The following is a 16,225-nucleotide window of genomic DNA, read 5'->3' as shown; positions in this document are numbered from 1 at the left end:
TCCAGTAATATGAAAGGTGCTTTATATTGTTTATATTTATATTAATTTATATTGTCAATTACTGTGATTCAAGCACTTTTAATGGCTTCAAGCACTTTAAATGGCTTCAAGCACTTTCCAAGGGCTTGGTGCTTTGTATTTTCAATTACTTTAGAAAGTGCTTGGTAATTCCAAGCTCTTTCATCACATAAAAGTGCTTAGGGCTTGCAAGCACTTTTATCAAAACAAAGTGCTCGGTGCTTAGTGCTTCAAGCTCTTTTCAAGAGGGCTTTACCCAGCTCTGCGCCCCTCTTCCCATTGCACGTTGGCACCATTATGGCATTTTTCACGTTTCTTTCGCGTCTCTTCACGCTTTGTTCGCGTTTATCATTCAAGCTTTCTCTGCATCTTTCTTTCTCGTGACTCGTGAGCCGTGGTCCCGGTGACCGGTCTCTCATGCTTTGTTCGCGCCCCCCAAGTTTGCTTCAAATCACTTTCATGCTTACTAGATACCTACTTGTCGCAGTGGCCGGCGAGTCGTCCGTTGGCGAGTTTTCGCATTGGCTAGTTAACGCGGTGGCGAGTTGTCCATTGGCTAGATGTCGCGTTGGCGAGTTGTCGAGTCTCCCTTAGCGAGTTAACCGTGTCCTCTTTTAAGGTATTCCTGTATTTCGGGGTTCAGTTCCGTTATACGCATACACCATACAGTTTTCTTTCCGTTCCATAATTGTTGGGTTATGTAAGAGCATTGAATAAACATTGGTAAGAGGAATCCTAAAGTTCTAGGAAGTGGCCCATTTTTACCATATTCCTCAATAGATAGGAAAAACACCTGTTTATTACCTGCTGTTATGAATTACTGGCAGATGCAAAGCTGTAGCTGATAGCACAATGAAGAGAACCCTAATCAATCAGACCTACAACTTCATCTGCAGAAGAAAAATTTCTACATGGTCCACTTTAACTTCCACTTTCAATTCTCGCCCAGTTGCCAATTACAAGCCAAACCTAATCAACACAGACCAGGTGCGTACTTCTCGCCTCGTTTTCGTTGTACAACCTCAAACCGTTTGTAGGGATTATTCGACGTACCCGAGCTACACTCGCACAATGGCTTTTTTGTACTTAAAGATCAGTGCATCGAGAAAACCAATGTGCTTATCAGAGAAATTCTTGACAGGAACAGATCTCGTAAGCTCGTTGAGGTCTTCGACGACCTGTCCGACACGTTATGTAAGGTGGCAGATTTAGCAGAATTTATACGTTTAGCCCATCCTTCCTCACTATATACAAACGCAGCAGAAACAGCGAGCTGTGCCGTAAGTGGCATTGTAGAAAAGTACGTTCTCGCGCTGACTGTGTTTGCCTGTAAATCTCCTCTTGTAGATTAAACACGGATCGAAGCTTATACACCGCTTTGCTTAATGTAATTAAAGACGGAGATAAATTTCCGACGAATGATATTGATGATCTCGTAGGACGATTGTTTCTCTTCGATTTTGAGCAAAGCGGAATTCACCTTCCTGAATCGGAAAGGACGAAAGTCGTCGAGTTGAATAATTCTTTGCTGCATTTGGGACAGCACTTCGTCTCTGGTTGTGGGACAGCTAGAACTGTCGATCAGAAAATTTTCCCCCCTGGCACTAGTAACTTGTAAGTAATCCATTGGGAAATGAGCTTGCATTAAATTGTTTGGCTTTGTGAGTTCTTATAGGGATGGTGTGGCCTTTGCTGCTTATACATTCAATTTTGTTGATCTCTAGCATGGGGATACTCTTTTTTTTGTTTCTGTTGTTATTGCTGCTGAAGACAATAAACCAACTTTCCTCTATCTGCACATAAAGTCTCTGGAACCACATTGTTTTTCTCCTTGCCTATATTATTATTACTTTTTTGATAGCATTAACGATAAGGGAGATACCCGAAGTATCGAGAAAGGGATATATTACTGTAATTGTTAGCGCTATCAAAAAAGTAATATACAGTGATATTCATATAGAAGTAGACATAGGGATTTCCTATGTCCACTTTTACATGATAAAAGTCTCCTGAAAGACGCCTAATTTTATGCAACCAAAATAACTTCTTGAAACAAATAAAGATCTGGCTGTCTGCTGTCATATTAATTATTAATTTGAATATTGTTGCTTTAGCTTCACAGAAAATAAATCTACTTCTACATGAATATCACTGTATGTGTCACATGCTCTTTTTGGGTCAAACTTAAAATGATGAAATCAAAATGTGAAATTATTCGGTCGCATAAGAGATGCGGGAGAAAAAAAATGTCTATTTCTGAATGATAGAATATTTTTAATGTTTCATATTTATTTATAGTTATTATTCTGCTATTTTCAAAATAAGTACATATTATATTGTCAATTAAAAAAGTTATCTACTTTTTAAATAGAGGGCACTGTACAGGGTCATTCTTGACGAGCGTCAGTTAGGAAGATATGGTAAACCTTTGAAAATTAAAATAAACTGATGTTCTTTAACGGTTTTGGCACATGATGAATTGAACTAAAATATTTTCAAGATGGCACCACTTCCGGAAATACCGGAAGTAGCCATCAACTTTGTTATTTTAAATAGGGACCCCCTATTTTTTATACATTTTCGGATTCTACGTCGAATTTGGAGTACAACGATACCCCATAGTTGATCCTTTGCTCCAAGGACTTCGTCGATGTTCAAGTTTTTATGTCAAAAATTGAATTTGCAGGGGTCATTTTAAAAATTTATTATTCGAAAACGGTGAGAGATATTGCGAAACAGTTTTCAATGCTTTATTAAGGAAAGATTGAATTTTCTTATGGTATACGAAACCGTCTAAAAAAGTGAGACTACGTCACTTTTTCAAAGCTCTCAACTTTTAAATTTTTAAATATCCATAACCCCATTTTTTTAAAGGGCAGCCCCCATTTTGTTCTTCACCGTTGTTTTCCTTTTTCCCCAGACCTATAATTTGATACAAAATGTGAAAAGCTGCTTCAAACGGTTTCTGAGTAATTCCATGTTTTAGTTACTTCTTGTAGCAAATTGATAAGAAAATTAAGTCGCTTGATGTTATTCTTTTGTTTTTATTATGATAATGTTTAAACGTCAAATTTGCAGGAATAACGGTATGTTTCAAACTACAAAAAAGGAAGCCCGTGGTCGACTCTGAAGAACAAGAAATAACAGCTGTACTAGCGTATTTTGCTGCAAATCCAACTGGAAGAGAAATTGACGTATCAGACACGAGTGCACAAAGAATTCTCAAAAAGCATAAATGGCACCCATATTTGTTTAAAAAAGTGCATTGCCTGGTCTACCAAAGGCTTCCTTTTTTGTATTTTTGCTTGGAACGTAGGTACCGTTATTCCTGCAATTTTGTAGTAATTTGCGAATTGTAGCTAGCCTCTGTGGGTCGTGCCTTGTCAGAGTAATCTTTCGGAAAAAAGATGGCCGCTATTCGATTACATTCACCGTGTATTAATATTAAATTCAAAAAATCTCCATTAGTGTAACCCAAACGAGCCATTATTGACGAAAAGTATACGTTCAAGCAGCAAAAATTTTTTGACGTTTAAACATTATCATAATAAAAACAAAAGAATAACATCAAGCGACTTAATTTTTTTATCAACTTTCCACAAGAAGTAACTAAAACATGGAATTTCTCGGAAACCGTTTGAAGCAGCTTTTGACATTTTGCATCAAATTAAAGGTCTGGGAATTTGAGAGCTTTTAAAAAGTGACGTAGTCTCACTTTTTTAGACTGCTACCATAAGAAAATTCGATCTTTCCTTAATAAATCATTGAAAACTGTTTTGCAATATCTCTCACCGTTTTCGAATAATAAATGTTTAAAATGACCTCTGCAAATTCAATTTTTGACATAAAAACTTGAATATCGACGAAGCCCCTGAAGCAAAGGGTCAACTATGGGGTATCGTTGTACTCCAAATTTGACGTAGAATCCGAAAATGTAGAAAAAATAGGGGGTCCCTATTTAAAATAACAAAGTTGATGGCTACTTCCGGTATTTCCGGAAGTGGCGCCATCTTGAAAATATTTTAGTTCAATTCATCATATGCCAAAACCCTTAAAGAACTTATTAGTTTATTTTCATTTTCAAAGGTTTTCCATATCTTTCTAACTGACGCTCGTCAAGAATGACCCTGTATATTTTTATTAAAAGAACATTACATTCTCTTTTAAAAATCATATCACACCAGGGGTAGTATTCAAAAAAGCTAGTGATTCAACAAAAATACCTCGAAAAATACGAACATTTTTGACTTATTTCATCTTTCTAAATCAACATCAAATTTTTTTTAATTTTTTAATGTTATATTTTTGAACAGAGATTATTATTATTAAAGAAATGAGATTAGGTCCCATTTTGTTTTAACTTTCCCTTGTGTACTTGTAAAGGATAGAAATGGTATAAATCGACGTGAGGCATAACTCTAATTTCGCTCCAACAGCGGACTGGTGGCACATACTGAAATACATATTGTTTTTTCAACTGAAAACAGCAAGATTTTCTTTTATAGATTCGTCAAGGAAGGAGACAACGTCATAGTATCAGGTTTGTATTCAAATGCATCAGATCCGATAGCCAGAGAAATTGCGTATCGCGTATATCTGTACCCGGATCAGCAACAAGACCACCTTCTAACTGAAATATTAAAACATCGCTACGAACTGGCGCAAGTATGCGGTTTCCCCACTTACGCTCATCGCGCTTTGAAAGGTAGCACTATCGAAAATCCGGAAACCGTCCTAGAGTTTCTCGACTGTCTCTCGAACGGGCTGAGGATTCGAGCGGATAAAGATTTCGATATGATGAAGGAAATGAAAATGTGCGAAAACGGCAGGAAAGACTTGCAGGTTTGGGATACGGATTATTTTACGAAATCGGCTAAGAAGGCGTTGTTTAACGTGGAGAGTTCCGAGTGCGCGGCGTATTTCTCTCTAGGCAGTTGTATGGAGGGCCTTAATTTCTTATTTAATCAGCTTTACGGCATCAGTTTTGTGGTTAAGGATATCAGCGCCGGAGAGTGTTGGTCACCCGACGTCTACAAAATAGAAGTTACACATGAAAATGAAGGAGTTTTGGGTTACATTTATTGCGATTTTTATGAGCGCAGCGAGAAGATCTCTCAAAATTGTCATTTTACAATTCGTGGTGGAAAGGTGCTAGACGATGGTTCCTATCAACATCCAGTTGTGGTACTCATGTTGAGTTTACCAACGCCAGCGTGGTCAAGTCCAACTTTATTATCTCCTAGTATGGTGGACGCGCTGTTTCACGAGATGGGCCACGCTATGCATTCGATGTTGGCGCGGACTCACTATCAGCACGTGACCGGGACTCGTTGCAGCACCGATTTGGCAGAAGTACCATCTGTTTTAATGGAATATTTTTGTAATGATCCCCGCGTTTTAAGAACATTTGCGAGGCACTTTCGAACAAAAGATCCTATACCTGAGGATATGTTGCAACGTCTTTGCGCGGCAAAAAATTTATTCATGGCTAGTGAAATGCAAATGCAACTATTCTATTCTGCTGTAGATCAATTTTATCATAGAGAGTATCCGATGGAAGGATCAACCACGGAAGTATTGGCCCAATTGCAGGACAAGTATTTTAGTCTACCTTACATACCAAATACGGCGTGGCAACTACGATTTAGTCACCTGGTCGGATATGGCGCCAAATATTATTCATATTTAGTCTCGCGAGCTTTGGCTTCGTGTATTTGGCAAAGGTACTTTGAAAACGATCCTCTGAACAGAACACAGGGCGATAGATTTAGACACGAATTTTTAGCGTTTGGCGGTAGTAGATCACCACGTAAATTAGTTACAGATTTCCTACTTAAGGAACCGACAAATGACGTTTTAGTGAGTTCTCTTTTAAAAGAAATAGACAATAAGCAACATGAAATTGAAAGTGTGAATAAATCTCAATCTTTTGATTAGAGACCAATTTAAGAATTATGTATTCATAATAATTGTTATGTTTTATAAATAAATGTTTGTTTTCTAGTCTTGGGTCCTCTTTGTCTACAGGGTGTTCATTTTATTTTGTCCACTATTGCTATCTCGAGAACTATAGGAGCTAAAAGGTCGGTTAAATTAGTGAACAATTTCTATTTTACAAGACTTTTGAGTCCGAAAAAAAATTTTTTCAACCAATGGTTCACAAACCGTTGCTATTTTAAATGGAACTGTATTTTTTTTATTATTCGATAGAGAATTTTATTTTGAATTCAGTGATATTGGATAACAATTTTTATGAGATAAATGGATCTTTAGATTTATTTCATTACGAAACAAGTTTAATATGGATTCAGATGTTATATAGAGTGCTGTGATTGAAACAATAGCACTATTTAGGTGGTTTTACAACTGTCAGTTTCATTTATTGAACTATTATTAGGTGATTACTGAATAAGCTCAATTTAATAGAATATTTCCCTCATATGTAATAAATCCCATATGAAGAGTGTAATTATCGCCGAATTACAGCGGTAATTGCATTGTAGAAAGCTAAAGAGCCCTGCGATAATTGCACAGTTCATATCCATGGCAACTCCATTGTAAGTATAGGTATATTTTGATAATCCAGCGCCAATTTATAAGTAATGCCAGTTTGATATATAATGTTTATTCAGGAAATATTTCCCCGAATTACAATTGTTCATCAAAATAAACCTGATCAATTTTGATTCAAGCATGTCAGTAAAAAACTACATTCGGTTAAAACATTCGCCAAAATATGAAAATAAACTTGTGCAGTTTTTAGACAACATGCTTTCAAAAAAATTGGCAATTTTTATGCACTTTTGCAATTACCTACCAAAAGTGCATAATTATACTCAATGAAAAAAAAATTGTTACGAAACTTGCAGACGTCATAATTTCTTCCCCTACATCTTAACTAAAAATATACTACACAACGCAGTGTGGCCGACAGACCTACCATAGGAGGTTAAAAGTGGTCTACAATTTTGATTAAATAATTCTTGGTTACAAACTCAGACATCTAGTTGCACCTAAGAATTCTAAGTTGCATGCTCAGAATTCAGAGTTGCACGGACAATTTGTGGTGATATACCCCTACGGTTAGGCAACACACCTTAAATTGAAAAAAATTGTAATGTGAGAACAAATACGAAACACTGGTATATACCAATCATGATACGTTTTTGACTTCGGCCGTTCTGCGCAGATGCGTTTACACAACAAAGGTTGGCAAAGAAAAGTTGGCGTCGGTGAGGGGTTCCGCTAACTACAGTTCGCCCGTTATAAGTTTGCCGAGCGGTAAGGCTGCGCCTTAAGTCAGGAAAGATAGATAGATGAGGGATAAAAGATGACTGTAAAGTGAAGCAAATTTTAGCTCTGTTTGCCACCTACAGTCCTTTTTCGTAGGATTATAGCAGCAACCGCACCATTTTCAAATTTTAAATAACAAAAAACCAATTTGTATGGTTACAATATTGCCGAAAATGCAAACATTTGCACAGCACAAACAAGAAGTAAAAAATTTGCTGTGGCTAGCACAGATACCACTGGCACACCAGGCGCATGCGCGATTCTGTCTAAGAATTATACCAAATTTGGTTCCAAACGGTTCAGTAGTTTAATCGGAAATATGAGAGCACAGCAACAGACCGACATAATTGAGATTTTGTTTGATTCGGATTCCTGGTGCTTCAAAACGTGTATTTCCGTCTGGGGGGTCATTTTTTACTCATATGCAGTATACCTCCCTTACTAACCTGCGGCTGGTAGAAAGCTTTAGTTTGCCATTAAGGTATGCGAAAAGTTGCTTCAACCCGCAGCATTGTATTTGATAGGGTATTATGGGTCCTACATAGGTACAATCATTTTAACGCGTAAATTTTCTCCGCCACTGGTCTAACTTCTTATAGAGAAGTGTATGCAGCGTCACGTAAAATAGCGCGCTCACTATCCGCCATAAGCCATAAACACTGAGGCAGGGTGACTTAATAAAGTTTTTGTGCTGGTGTTAGATGTCATATAGAATAGAGAAAGTCGTTGCCGAACGATAACCGCAGTGTAACGACATCGTAACGCGTTAGAGAACAGTCCCCTAAATAACGCAAAATATCGTTTTTTACCAAATAACCTGCACGTTAAGTTTGACGTTTCTGATACTTCGCAGGGCAGAATGTTATTCACTAGTTGTATGGTGTTAGAATCGAAAATTTAATGGACGTTCTTCCCTATAACTATTATACGCGTTTCAATTTTGCTACGATTTAAACAAGAGCATTTGTTTTTTGGTTTATGTTAATTTCATTACTTTTTGGCGATAGCCCTTGAACCAAAATTATCTAACATGTACTTAATCGTTATCATTATCAACCAAAGTTTTGAAACTTTGCCGTTATCTACCCAAATAAAAGGCGGCTATTGTTTTCGTTCAATTAGATTTAAAAATATTCCTTGCATATTAAACACCTTATAAGAACAGGCGTGTATATTGATACTTTTGTATAACAAACAACTTGTACAAGATGCGTGCTTTTACATGTAAGTATCGCCTTACCTTGTGACCATAAAGACACTAACGCATTTTATAGTCAATCAAATTTCGAAAAGGCTATATTCGCAAAAACCGGCCATGCCACCTTGTAATTTTACTCCTAAGGGGTACAAGGTAAATTAATAGTCAAGGTATCGCCATGACTTTGCTTTTTAGGGTCCCTCTTATGATAGTTTGATTCGTGTACGAAAGGAGAGATTGTCACCCGCTTTAGTAACATATTACAGCAAGCCTTTCGCAGTACACCAAGGCCATATGCAATGGCTTTTTGATCTTGAAGGCAAGAGATATTTGGATCTGTTCGGCGGTATTTGTACTGTGTCGGTTGGGCATTGTCATCCGTAAAGCTACTTTCCACCGAAAAAACGATTAAACTCACATCCTTCGTTTTAGCGAAATCACTGAAGCGGTCGCGGAGCAAATGAGTATCTTAGGTCACGTCTCGAACGTTTACTTGCATCCAAAGGTGCACAAGTATGCGGAACAGTTGACAGACAAATTTTCAGGAGATTTAAAAGTATGTATCCAGCAAAAGCGCTTTTCCATATAAACAACTTCAAATTTTATTAATAGTATCAAAGGTTGCAAGGTCAACTTAATCAGACGATTAATCTGTTGTTCAGTTTCTTAAAAATCCACTTCGCAGGTGGTGTATTTTGTTAACAGCGGCGCTGAAGCCAACGAATTGGCAATGCTAATGGCAAGAACTTACACACAAAATTTCGAGATTATTTCACTAAGAGGTGCTTACCATGGAATGACCAACCAAACAATGAATCTTACAGCAAGTTCGTTGTACCGTCATCCCGTACCTTCATCCCCAGGGTTTCACTATGTAAATATTTCTGTCCATCAATTCCAAAAAACCATTTCACGCAAATTGTTTAGACAATGACTCCTGATGTATATCGAGGCATTTGGGGTGGAAAGCACTGTCGCGACAGTCCAATTCAGACAAACAGGCACTGCACTTGCTCTTCAAACGAGTGCGAAGCTAGTACAAAGTATTTAGAACAGCTGGAAGAAGTCTACCGTTACAGTATTCCAAAAGGCAAGGCAGCCGCGTTCTTTGCCGAATCAATACAGGGCGTGGGCGGCAGCGTGCAGTATCCCAGAGGATATCTGAAGGGTGCATATAATATGATCAAAAAGTGTGGCGGAGTGTTTGTGGCTGACGAGGTGAGAACAAATAAGGGCGACTTTGCAACTTACTAACGCCATGACAAGGTACAAACGGGATTTGGTAGAACCGGAGAGCACTACTGGGGCTTTGAAATGCACGACATCGTACCAGATATCGTGACAATGGCGAAGGGTATCGGTAATGGTTTTCCTCTGGCGGCTGTTGTCACCACCCCCCAAATTGCACAATCGCTAACAAAGGCCCAGCATTTCAATACTTTCGGAGGAAATCCGCTCGCGTCAGTCGCTGGTATGAAGGTTCTCGAGGTAGGTACCGTTGGTAAATACCTAGTCTCTTCATTAATGGAGAATGTTGAAGATTATACAACGAGATAAACTGCAAGAAAATTCAAAAAGGGTCGGAACGCATCTGTTATTGGAGCTGGACAAATTGCGACAAGAGTTTCCAGTAATAGGCGATGTAAGAGGTGTGGGGTTAATGATTGGGATAGAAATGGTAGCAGGTGACGGGAGCAAAACGCCCTTAGAACCCGCGAAAGTAATGAAATATTGGGAGAGATGCCTCGAGCTAGGCATAGTGATTGGACGAGGAGGGTATTTTGGACACGTACGTAGTCCATTTACATAAAAGCGAAAGCAGTAAACCCGTTTATTAATAGGTATTTCGAATTAAGCCGCCAATGTGCATTACAAAAGAGGATGCCGATTTCACAGTTGCAGTTGTGAAGACAGCTCTTAGAGAAATGTTTTCAAATAAATAAATTTGCAACAACTTCTGGTTTTTAAACGTTTATAGAACTCGAGGGATGGTATTGGGAGATAAAAGCTTTTGGGAGATTCTGGTTTTGTATTCATGCTTTTATTAAAGCAGGTGATTTAGTGTTTGTTTTTATGCTTTCGGTCGAACATTTATACCCGTGTAGGGCCGGGTCGAGAAAGAATATTCCTATCGTAGATGGCACTGCGTGTCGTAAGAGGCGACCAAACAGCTGCAGGTCGCGTCTTCAAAAATGTGCGTATTTCCACAATCCTTGGTCTAGGAACTGCCTTTGTCATTATACACTCTGACGCTCATTGACCGCTTTACAGCATGGACGGAGCTTAGGTCCAAAAGATTGCGATAACACCTCGATCATTTGATAGTAATTCCAGTTTGAATGCTAATATTTACTTGATTTGTCGATATTTTAAATACTTGTTCGTAATTGGTTTGTCGAATCTCGTTGTCGATGTCTGATTCGATTCCTGGTTTATTATTTGGAACTGCATGTGCACGAAATAGACAAAGGGGCCTCGTACTTCAATATTTCCATTTGACAAAAACGCATAGGTACTCAACCCCTAAAACTTGCTTGAAGATTCATCGCGTTTGCTTGCTGACTTGTGTCTATAGCTATACTGGTAAATAATGCACCAAGTACTCATACATAATTTAATGCAAAAAGTATAATTTCCTATAGAATTACAGTCTCATCTCACTTATTCCCTATCAGTCTGCAATTAAACTAAGCGCATTCTGCTTCATTTTGCAAACACCATAGAGGCGCCAGTGCTTCCGGTTCAATACCTCTTGCAACCAATCTCTCGCGATGTCTATAAAATCTCGGCTCTGCCGAGGCCGTCCCACTATCAGGATTTGACCAAAGCCGTTCAGCGGCCGCTGCTGCCCTTGGCCAGATTCGATTGTCTATACTGTGCTGGTCCACTAACTCGCCCCACATGCACACCTAGATAGATGACACTGCACATTCGTGTAAAATAAGAGGATCAGACTTACTTCGCCTCCTAGAACATTTTCATGTTTCGGCAAGCGGTTTTGGTAAACCTTACGCCAGCCGTGGTATTGCGTTCCGCCCCAGAAACCGTGGTCTAAGTACCAAGCGTCCTTGGTCGACACTACTATTTTGTACCCCAAGTTGAGAAGTTCGTCGTTCAGCATATCGATCGATGGTACCCAAGTTTGAATGACGTACCTACTCTTCGGCAAATGTCGCGTAATAATATTCGGCTCCGTTAGTGCGCTCGACCACACCATAATCGGCGTACTTTTATGACCAATCACGGCGTCGTAAGATTTCAAAGCGTCCGCCTGGTACTCGCTCCACAGCTGGAGAAAGTCTTCGGTGGTTCGATTTCGGCCGTATTGAGTTAGGTAGTTGACAATTTCGTCGGTGCTATTCCAGCAGCCCAAGTGGACCTGCAAAGGACAATTCATGTAGGATGTACTTTCTACAATGTTTGCTAAGGGCAAGGGTGTGATTATTACTACAATTTTGAATGTGCAACTGCACTAATTTCCAAACGGTTGATAATAATGTACAGCGTGTTCCATTTTCCACGCTTTTATTCAAAATTTGAAAATATTCGCTAGCTTGAAGCTTATTAGTTAAAAGATGTAAGCACAGACAGTTTATTAAACAAAATTCGTTTGTATGTTGAATAATATGCCGTTTTCAAGATAAGTATACGAGCTCTGCTAAAAAAGTTATTTCCTAAACGAATTTTTTTAATAGAACACACGTATATTATAATCGATATAATAAATTCTTTTTTTAACAATACAATACGATTTTAAATTTAATGTTCCAAGGACATGTAATATCAGAAATTATAACACGTTTCCTTGGCCAAATCGAACTCTCATAAGGACACGCCACTTTTGTAGTCTGAATTTAATTTAATTAATATTAACTTATATATAAGAGAAGTTCAGTTATCTAGACCGTTTTGGGCTTTAGCCTGTGGTCTAATTGTATCGCTCTTCCCTCTCTTCTGAAGGACGCCTAATTTTATGCAACCAAAATAACTTTTAAAACAAATGGAGATTTTGCTGTCATATTAATTAAGTGGAATTTTATTGTTTTGGCTTCCGTATTTTTATTTTCGTTCGTGTGCTATGTATTAAATTGAAGGAATAGTTGGTATTGTCAATTGGTTTAGTACCGGTAATAGTTTAAGGAGCGTAAGAGTTATTTTCTGTGTTTATCACTTTAAAATTAATAGTTATTTAAATGCGTTCCACATAAAACACCTCAATTTTAACGGAGGATATGAAACCGAATGCTTTAATTTTTGTGGAAGATAATCCCATAAGAAACTTAAGGGAAATAGCGACCGAATTTAATATCTCGCCATCATATCCTAAAAGCATACATACCATTCACTGTCGTTTTTATTAAAATCTAGAATGACAATGCAAAATGCGTGCGCATAAAATTAGGCGTCTTTCAGAAGGATTTTTGTCATAGCACTGTATATCTCCCCAATGGATAGTCCTAGACAAAAACTTTCTATGCTTTGTATGAAATTCAATGAGCTTTCATTTTGTCAATATAAGTGGTTATGAAAAAGTTGATAGTTTTCGAGATATTGAGGAAAAACCGAAAAAAAGGCGCTAAAATCTAAATGGCGGCAGTTTTTTAAATTTTTGTTTGGCATTTGACATAAACAACTCCAAAATAGGTAAGATCACATTGCATCCTTGCAAAAGGGAGTAGATAATTGGCGAAAAGAAGGGGGAAACTTGATAAAATTGATTCTGACTACACTCACCTCGTCTCCACCCATATGAAAAACTCCACTATCAGCAAACAGTTCGTGAAGATCTTGGTATATATTCGACAGTACGGTATATAAATTCCGATTGACTGGGTTTAGTTGTCCACAGGGCGGTTGTATGCAGTAATACCTCCACGGCATCTTGTTAACGCATACTGCTAAGTCACCCAAACCGGCATTGGCACCCCATTGCCACCCATTACCGGCATGCGAAGGTGCGTCCATTTCGAGTATAATTCGTACACCACGCAATTTGGCGTACCGTACCAAATGGCGAATGTCATTCGGTCGGTACACTTTTTCAGGTGAATAGGCGCCGTATCTTTAACACTTTTACATTTAAAAAATCATCTTCGCATCACCTCATCAACCTTACCTCGCCATTTGGGGTGTACGCGGTAAGTCCAGCGGAAAGCTTTGGCTATCGGTGGCATGCCAGTGCAACACGTTTAATTTAGACGCGGCCATTCCATCGATTTGCCTTTGCATCGCCTCAACGGGAAGGTAATTTCGTGCGGTATCCAGCAGTAAACCACGATGAGGGAAAGCGGGCTCATCGTAAATTCTGGCGGTGGTAATAATGACTAGACCACGTTGCGCCGTTTGAAGCTTGCGGTAAATTGGGTACGAGGCGATTAGTTGGGATAGCGTCTCTAGTCCGTGTCTTACGCCAAAAACTGTAGCCGCTAATATTTCCACGACGAGTTGTGTACCTGAGAGGGGTTTCAGTTTCAGTGAGTCCACACAAGTGGTTACCTTTAGTTCTGATTTCTAAATGGTAAGACTCGTTCGTATGCCAATTTTGGGATAAACTCGACGAGTTGGCGGATAAGAAGACCAGCACGTCCGTGTCTCCAATTGCAGCACAATCCGGACCGCATTCGGCCAAGACATTTTCGCGAAAAATCTTTACGTTGTCCAGTAGAAATTCTCTAGTCTTCTCCGGCGCGTTGGATATTTGAAAACGGATCGCACTATAAAAGTCGTCGATTCTAGTCGCAACTACAACCTGGTTAACTTACTTCGGATGGAAAGGTTGAAGGTGGGGTGTTATAGAAGCGTATTTCGGTTTGGGCCATAAGGCCCCCAGTTTTCCGCAAGTCAACCGACATACCGCCAATGAATTATACTGGAAGGTATCGATGAGTTCCACTTTTTTTCCAAGCGCGACTGGTTCGGATTTTCTGCGGCATTTTTCTGAACGTGTATCACACGTCCACATCCAGCGCCATCTAAAAATAGAAACAATTAAAACGCCATTTCAATTAATTACACTTACCCATCCTCGTTGAATGAGGAACTTGTTGATTTATCAATAAAGATGGATAGTGTAATTACTAGAGTGAGCATCCGCATGATGGTGACGGGCGTCTATTATGCCTGTAACAGAAAAAGGGTACCTGAGTATACGAGCAATGTTGTTGGATAAATGAGTAAATTAATTTTAGTTATGTGCGATGAAATTATACAGATGGTAACATAGAGAGACGTAGACACATGATGTATCTATTTTCCTCCTTGTTTTCTTACGTTTTAGGTCATAGTGCAATGACACATTATTACTACCCTACATGAGGTGCGATTCTATGTACAGAATCAGCAGGACGGAATCAACATTACGAATGTAGCCAGATGTCATCATTTTTATCGTAGAAAACTATTAGGTGTATGCTAAGGTGTGATTGTGGCATGGAGCTGGAAAAGATTTGCTTGTTTCAATGTGAGGAATTGCTTTCCGATCTTCCTTGGCTCTGTATGTTATTTTGTCATTTTACTTTTGCTTTCTAGTCCAGTGAATAGAGACAAAAAAGAGGGGTTACCTTACAAACGGTCCGCTATGTCGTCTAAGATGGTTAGTAAGTTTTTAAAAAGCAAAATGCACAATTTCTCCTCGGGATTTAATTGTTCTTGAATCGATCTGAGATTCACCCTTGCTGCGACTTTTCAATTCATCGAGTAAAAATTGACATTCTTCAGTATTCTCAAAGAGGAGAGTCTTCTTTTCCTTTATTTCCAAAAAATCAGCAATATTTCTTTCCCATAGAGTCCCTTGACCCTTGAAATGAAAACATTTTTAACTTCTTCCAGATCCTTATTGCAGATGAAGCATATAATCTGACATCTTTGCTTGGTGATGCCATTATTAATGTTGACAAATACTATTACAGTGCTTCAGGTGCGTTGTTTTAACTGGACGCCTCTCATTTCATCTTCTATTGTTTTTGCAAGATATAAATAACAAAGATATTAGTCTATTTTTATTTTACTACATACATTTTGAAATGTACCTACCCGTAAAACTATAAAAGAAAGAAACGCTTTAAGTTGCGAATATCACAAAAACCTGAAACATTAATTGAAGTAGTAGTTATCCATTTTTATCACCCGCATGTAAGTAAGGGAAATAAAAAAGAACTTCCCACTTTTTTCACGGAAATACACGTGTTGAAGCACCAGGAATCCGAATCAAACAAAATTTCGATGATGTCGATCGGTCTGTCGGTCGGTCAGTCTGTACTCTCATTTCCGACTAAACGGTTGAAACGATTAAAACCAATTTTTGTACCTACACGTATTCTTAGACATAAAATTTGGTACACATTCTCAACCCTGTATATTATACAGGTTGTATCAAATTTCGTGTATAGAGATCTCGCTTATTAGCATGGATAGAGAGTTGGTTAAATGATCCTCAAGTTATGCCTACATAACATCAAAATACAAAATTTACACCCTCTCTAAAGTTTCCTTTATAAGGCGAAAAATAATATAATTGACGTTTTTCATTCTTGGCTCTAAATCGTTTACTCCCCTAAACAAACTATAGCGCTGGATAGCCGAACCTACAAGTTAATGTGTTACATAAAAAGTCAAATATTTTTCAAGTACCTACCTACTTGCCAAATCTGCAATTAAAAAAATTAAAATAAAAAGTAAGTTTAAAGAATGGAATACAGCACGCCCCTGGTGACCAAA

The 16,225-nt window shown here is 38.4% G+C and overlaps 4 protein-coding genes across 8 annotated transcripts in view; 2 read left to right on the top strand and 2 right to left on the bottom strand.

Moving 5' to 3' along the window:
• Positions 1-16,225, bottom strand: part of LOC116175051 (contactin-associated protein-like 4) — a 236,162-nt gene that overhangs the window by 193,885 nt on the left and 26,052 nt on the right. The gene's annotated exons all lie outside the window — the stretch shown is intronic.
• Positions 550-6,023, top strand: LOC116175054 (mitochondrial intermediate peptidase). 2 transcript variants are annotated; one of them, XM_031493118.1, is made up of 5 exons: positions 551-741; positions 799-1,005; positions 1,056-1,318; positions 1,366-1,632; positions 4,524-6,023. In XM_031493118.1, the coding sequence occupies exons 2-5, from the start codon at positions 871-873 to the stop codon at positions 5,953-5,955; spliced, it is 2,097 nt and encodes a 698-aa protein (XP_031348978.1). In that variant the 5' UTR covers positions 551-741; positions 799-870; the 3' UTR covers positions 5,956-6,023. The 2 variants fall into 2 exon arrangements, with proteins under 2 accessions (XP_031348979.1, XP_031348978.1); XM_031493119.1 differs by having other exon boundaries at positions 550-1,005.
• Positions 8,410-10,465, top strand: LOC116175059 (alanine--glyoxylate aminotransferase 2, mitochondrial). The gene is made up of 9 exons (XM_031493124.1): positions 8,410-8,535; positions 8,586-8,662; positions 8,705-8,889; positions 8,942-9,065; positions 9,195-9,383; positions 9,437-9,727; positions 9,776-9,997; positions 10,050-10,298; positions 10,351-10,465. The coding sequence occupies exons 1-9, from the start codon at positions 8,520-8,522 to the stop codon at positions 10,450-10,452; spliced, it is 1,455 nt and encodes a 484-aa protein (XP_031348984.1). The 5' UTR covers positions 8,410-8,519; the 3' UTR covers positions 10,453-10,465.
• LOC116175055 (chitooligosaccharidolytic beta-N-acetylglucosaminidase) lies at positions 11,110-15,844 on the bottom strand. Its single transcript, XM_031493120.1, has 7 exons — positions 14,529-15,844; positions 14,272-14,481; positions 14,006-14,223; positions 13,626-13,962; positions 13,244-13,571; positions 11,469-11,888; positions 11,110-11,418 (listed from the first exon to the last, which is right to left on the bottom strand). Exons 1-7 carry the CDS (start codon positions 14,603-14,605, stop codon positions 11,197-11,199), a joined length of 1,812 nt encoding a protein of 603 aa, XP_031348980.1. The 5' UTR covers positions 14,606-15,844; the 3' UTR covers positions 11,110-11,196.

Source organism: Photinus pyralis, unplaced genomic scaffold (assembly GCF_008802855.1).
Source record: "Photinus pyralis isolate 1611_PpyrPB1 unplaced genomic scaffold, Ppyr1.3 Ppyr1.4_LG6, whole genome shotgun sequence".
Taxonomy (NCBI): Eukaryota; Metazoa; Arthropoda; class Insecta; order Coleoptera; family Lampyridae; genus Photinus; species Photinus pyralis.
This window is presented reverse-complemented; position numbering and strand designations above follow the sequence as displayed.

What these genes read in the sequence shown, in the direction of transcription:
- LOC116175054 (XM_031493119.1), top strand. Translation starts at nt 871, where the DNA reads ATGAAGAGAACCCTAATCAATCAGACCTACAACTTCATCTGCAGAAGA. An exon ending in GTAAGTGGCATTGTAGAAAA is followed by an intron (nt 1,319 to 1,365) that starts GTACGTTCTCGC and finishes CTCCTCTTGTAG; the next exon opens with ATTAAACACGGATCGAAGCT. An exon ending in CCCCCTGGCACTAGTAACTT is followed by an intron (nt 1,633 to 4,523) that starts GTAAGTAATCCA and finishes TTTCTTTTATAG; the next exon opens with ATTCGTCAAGGAAGGAGACA.
- LOC116175059 (XM_031493124.1), top strand. An exon ending in TTACTCCTAAGGGGTACAAG is followed by an intron (nt 8,663 to 8,704) that starts GTAAATTAATAG and finishes TTTGCTTTTTAG; the next exon opens with GGTCCCTCTTATGATAGTTT. An exon ending in CTGGTATGAAGGTTCTCGAG is followed by an intron (nt 9,998 to 10,049) that starts GTAGGTACCGTT and finishes AGAATGTTGAAG; the next exon opens with ATTATACAACGAGATAAACT.
- LOC116175055 (XM_031493120.1), bottom strand. Translation starts at nt 14,605, where the DNA reads ATGCGGATGCTCACTCTAGTAATTACACTATCCATCTTTATTGATAAA. An exon ending in TCCTCATTCAACGAGGATGG is followed by an intron (nt 14,482 to 14,528) that starts GTAAGTGTAATT and finishes TTCTATTTTTAG; the next exon opens with ATGGCGCTGGATGTGGACGT. An exon ending in TTCATATGGGTGGAGACGAG is followed by an intron (nt 11,889 to 13,243) that starts GTGAGTGTAGTC and finishes TGTCCTTTGCAG; the next exon opens with GTCCACTTGGGCTGCTGGAA.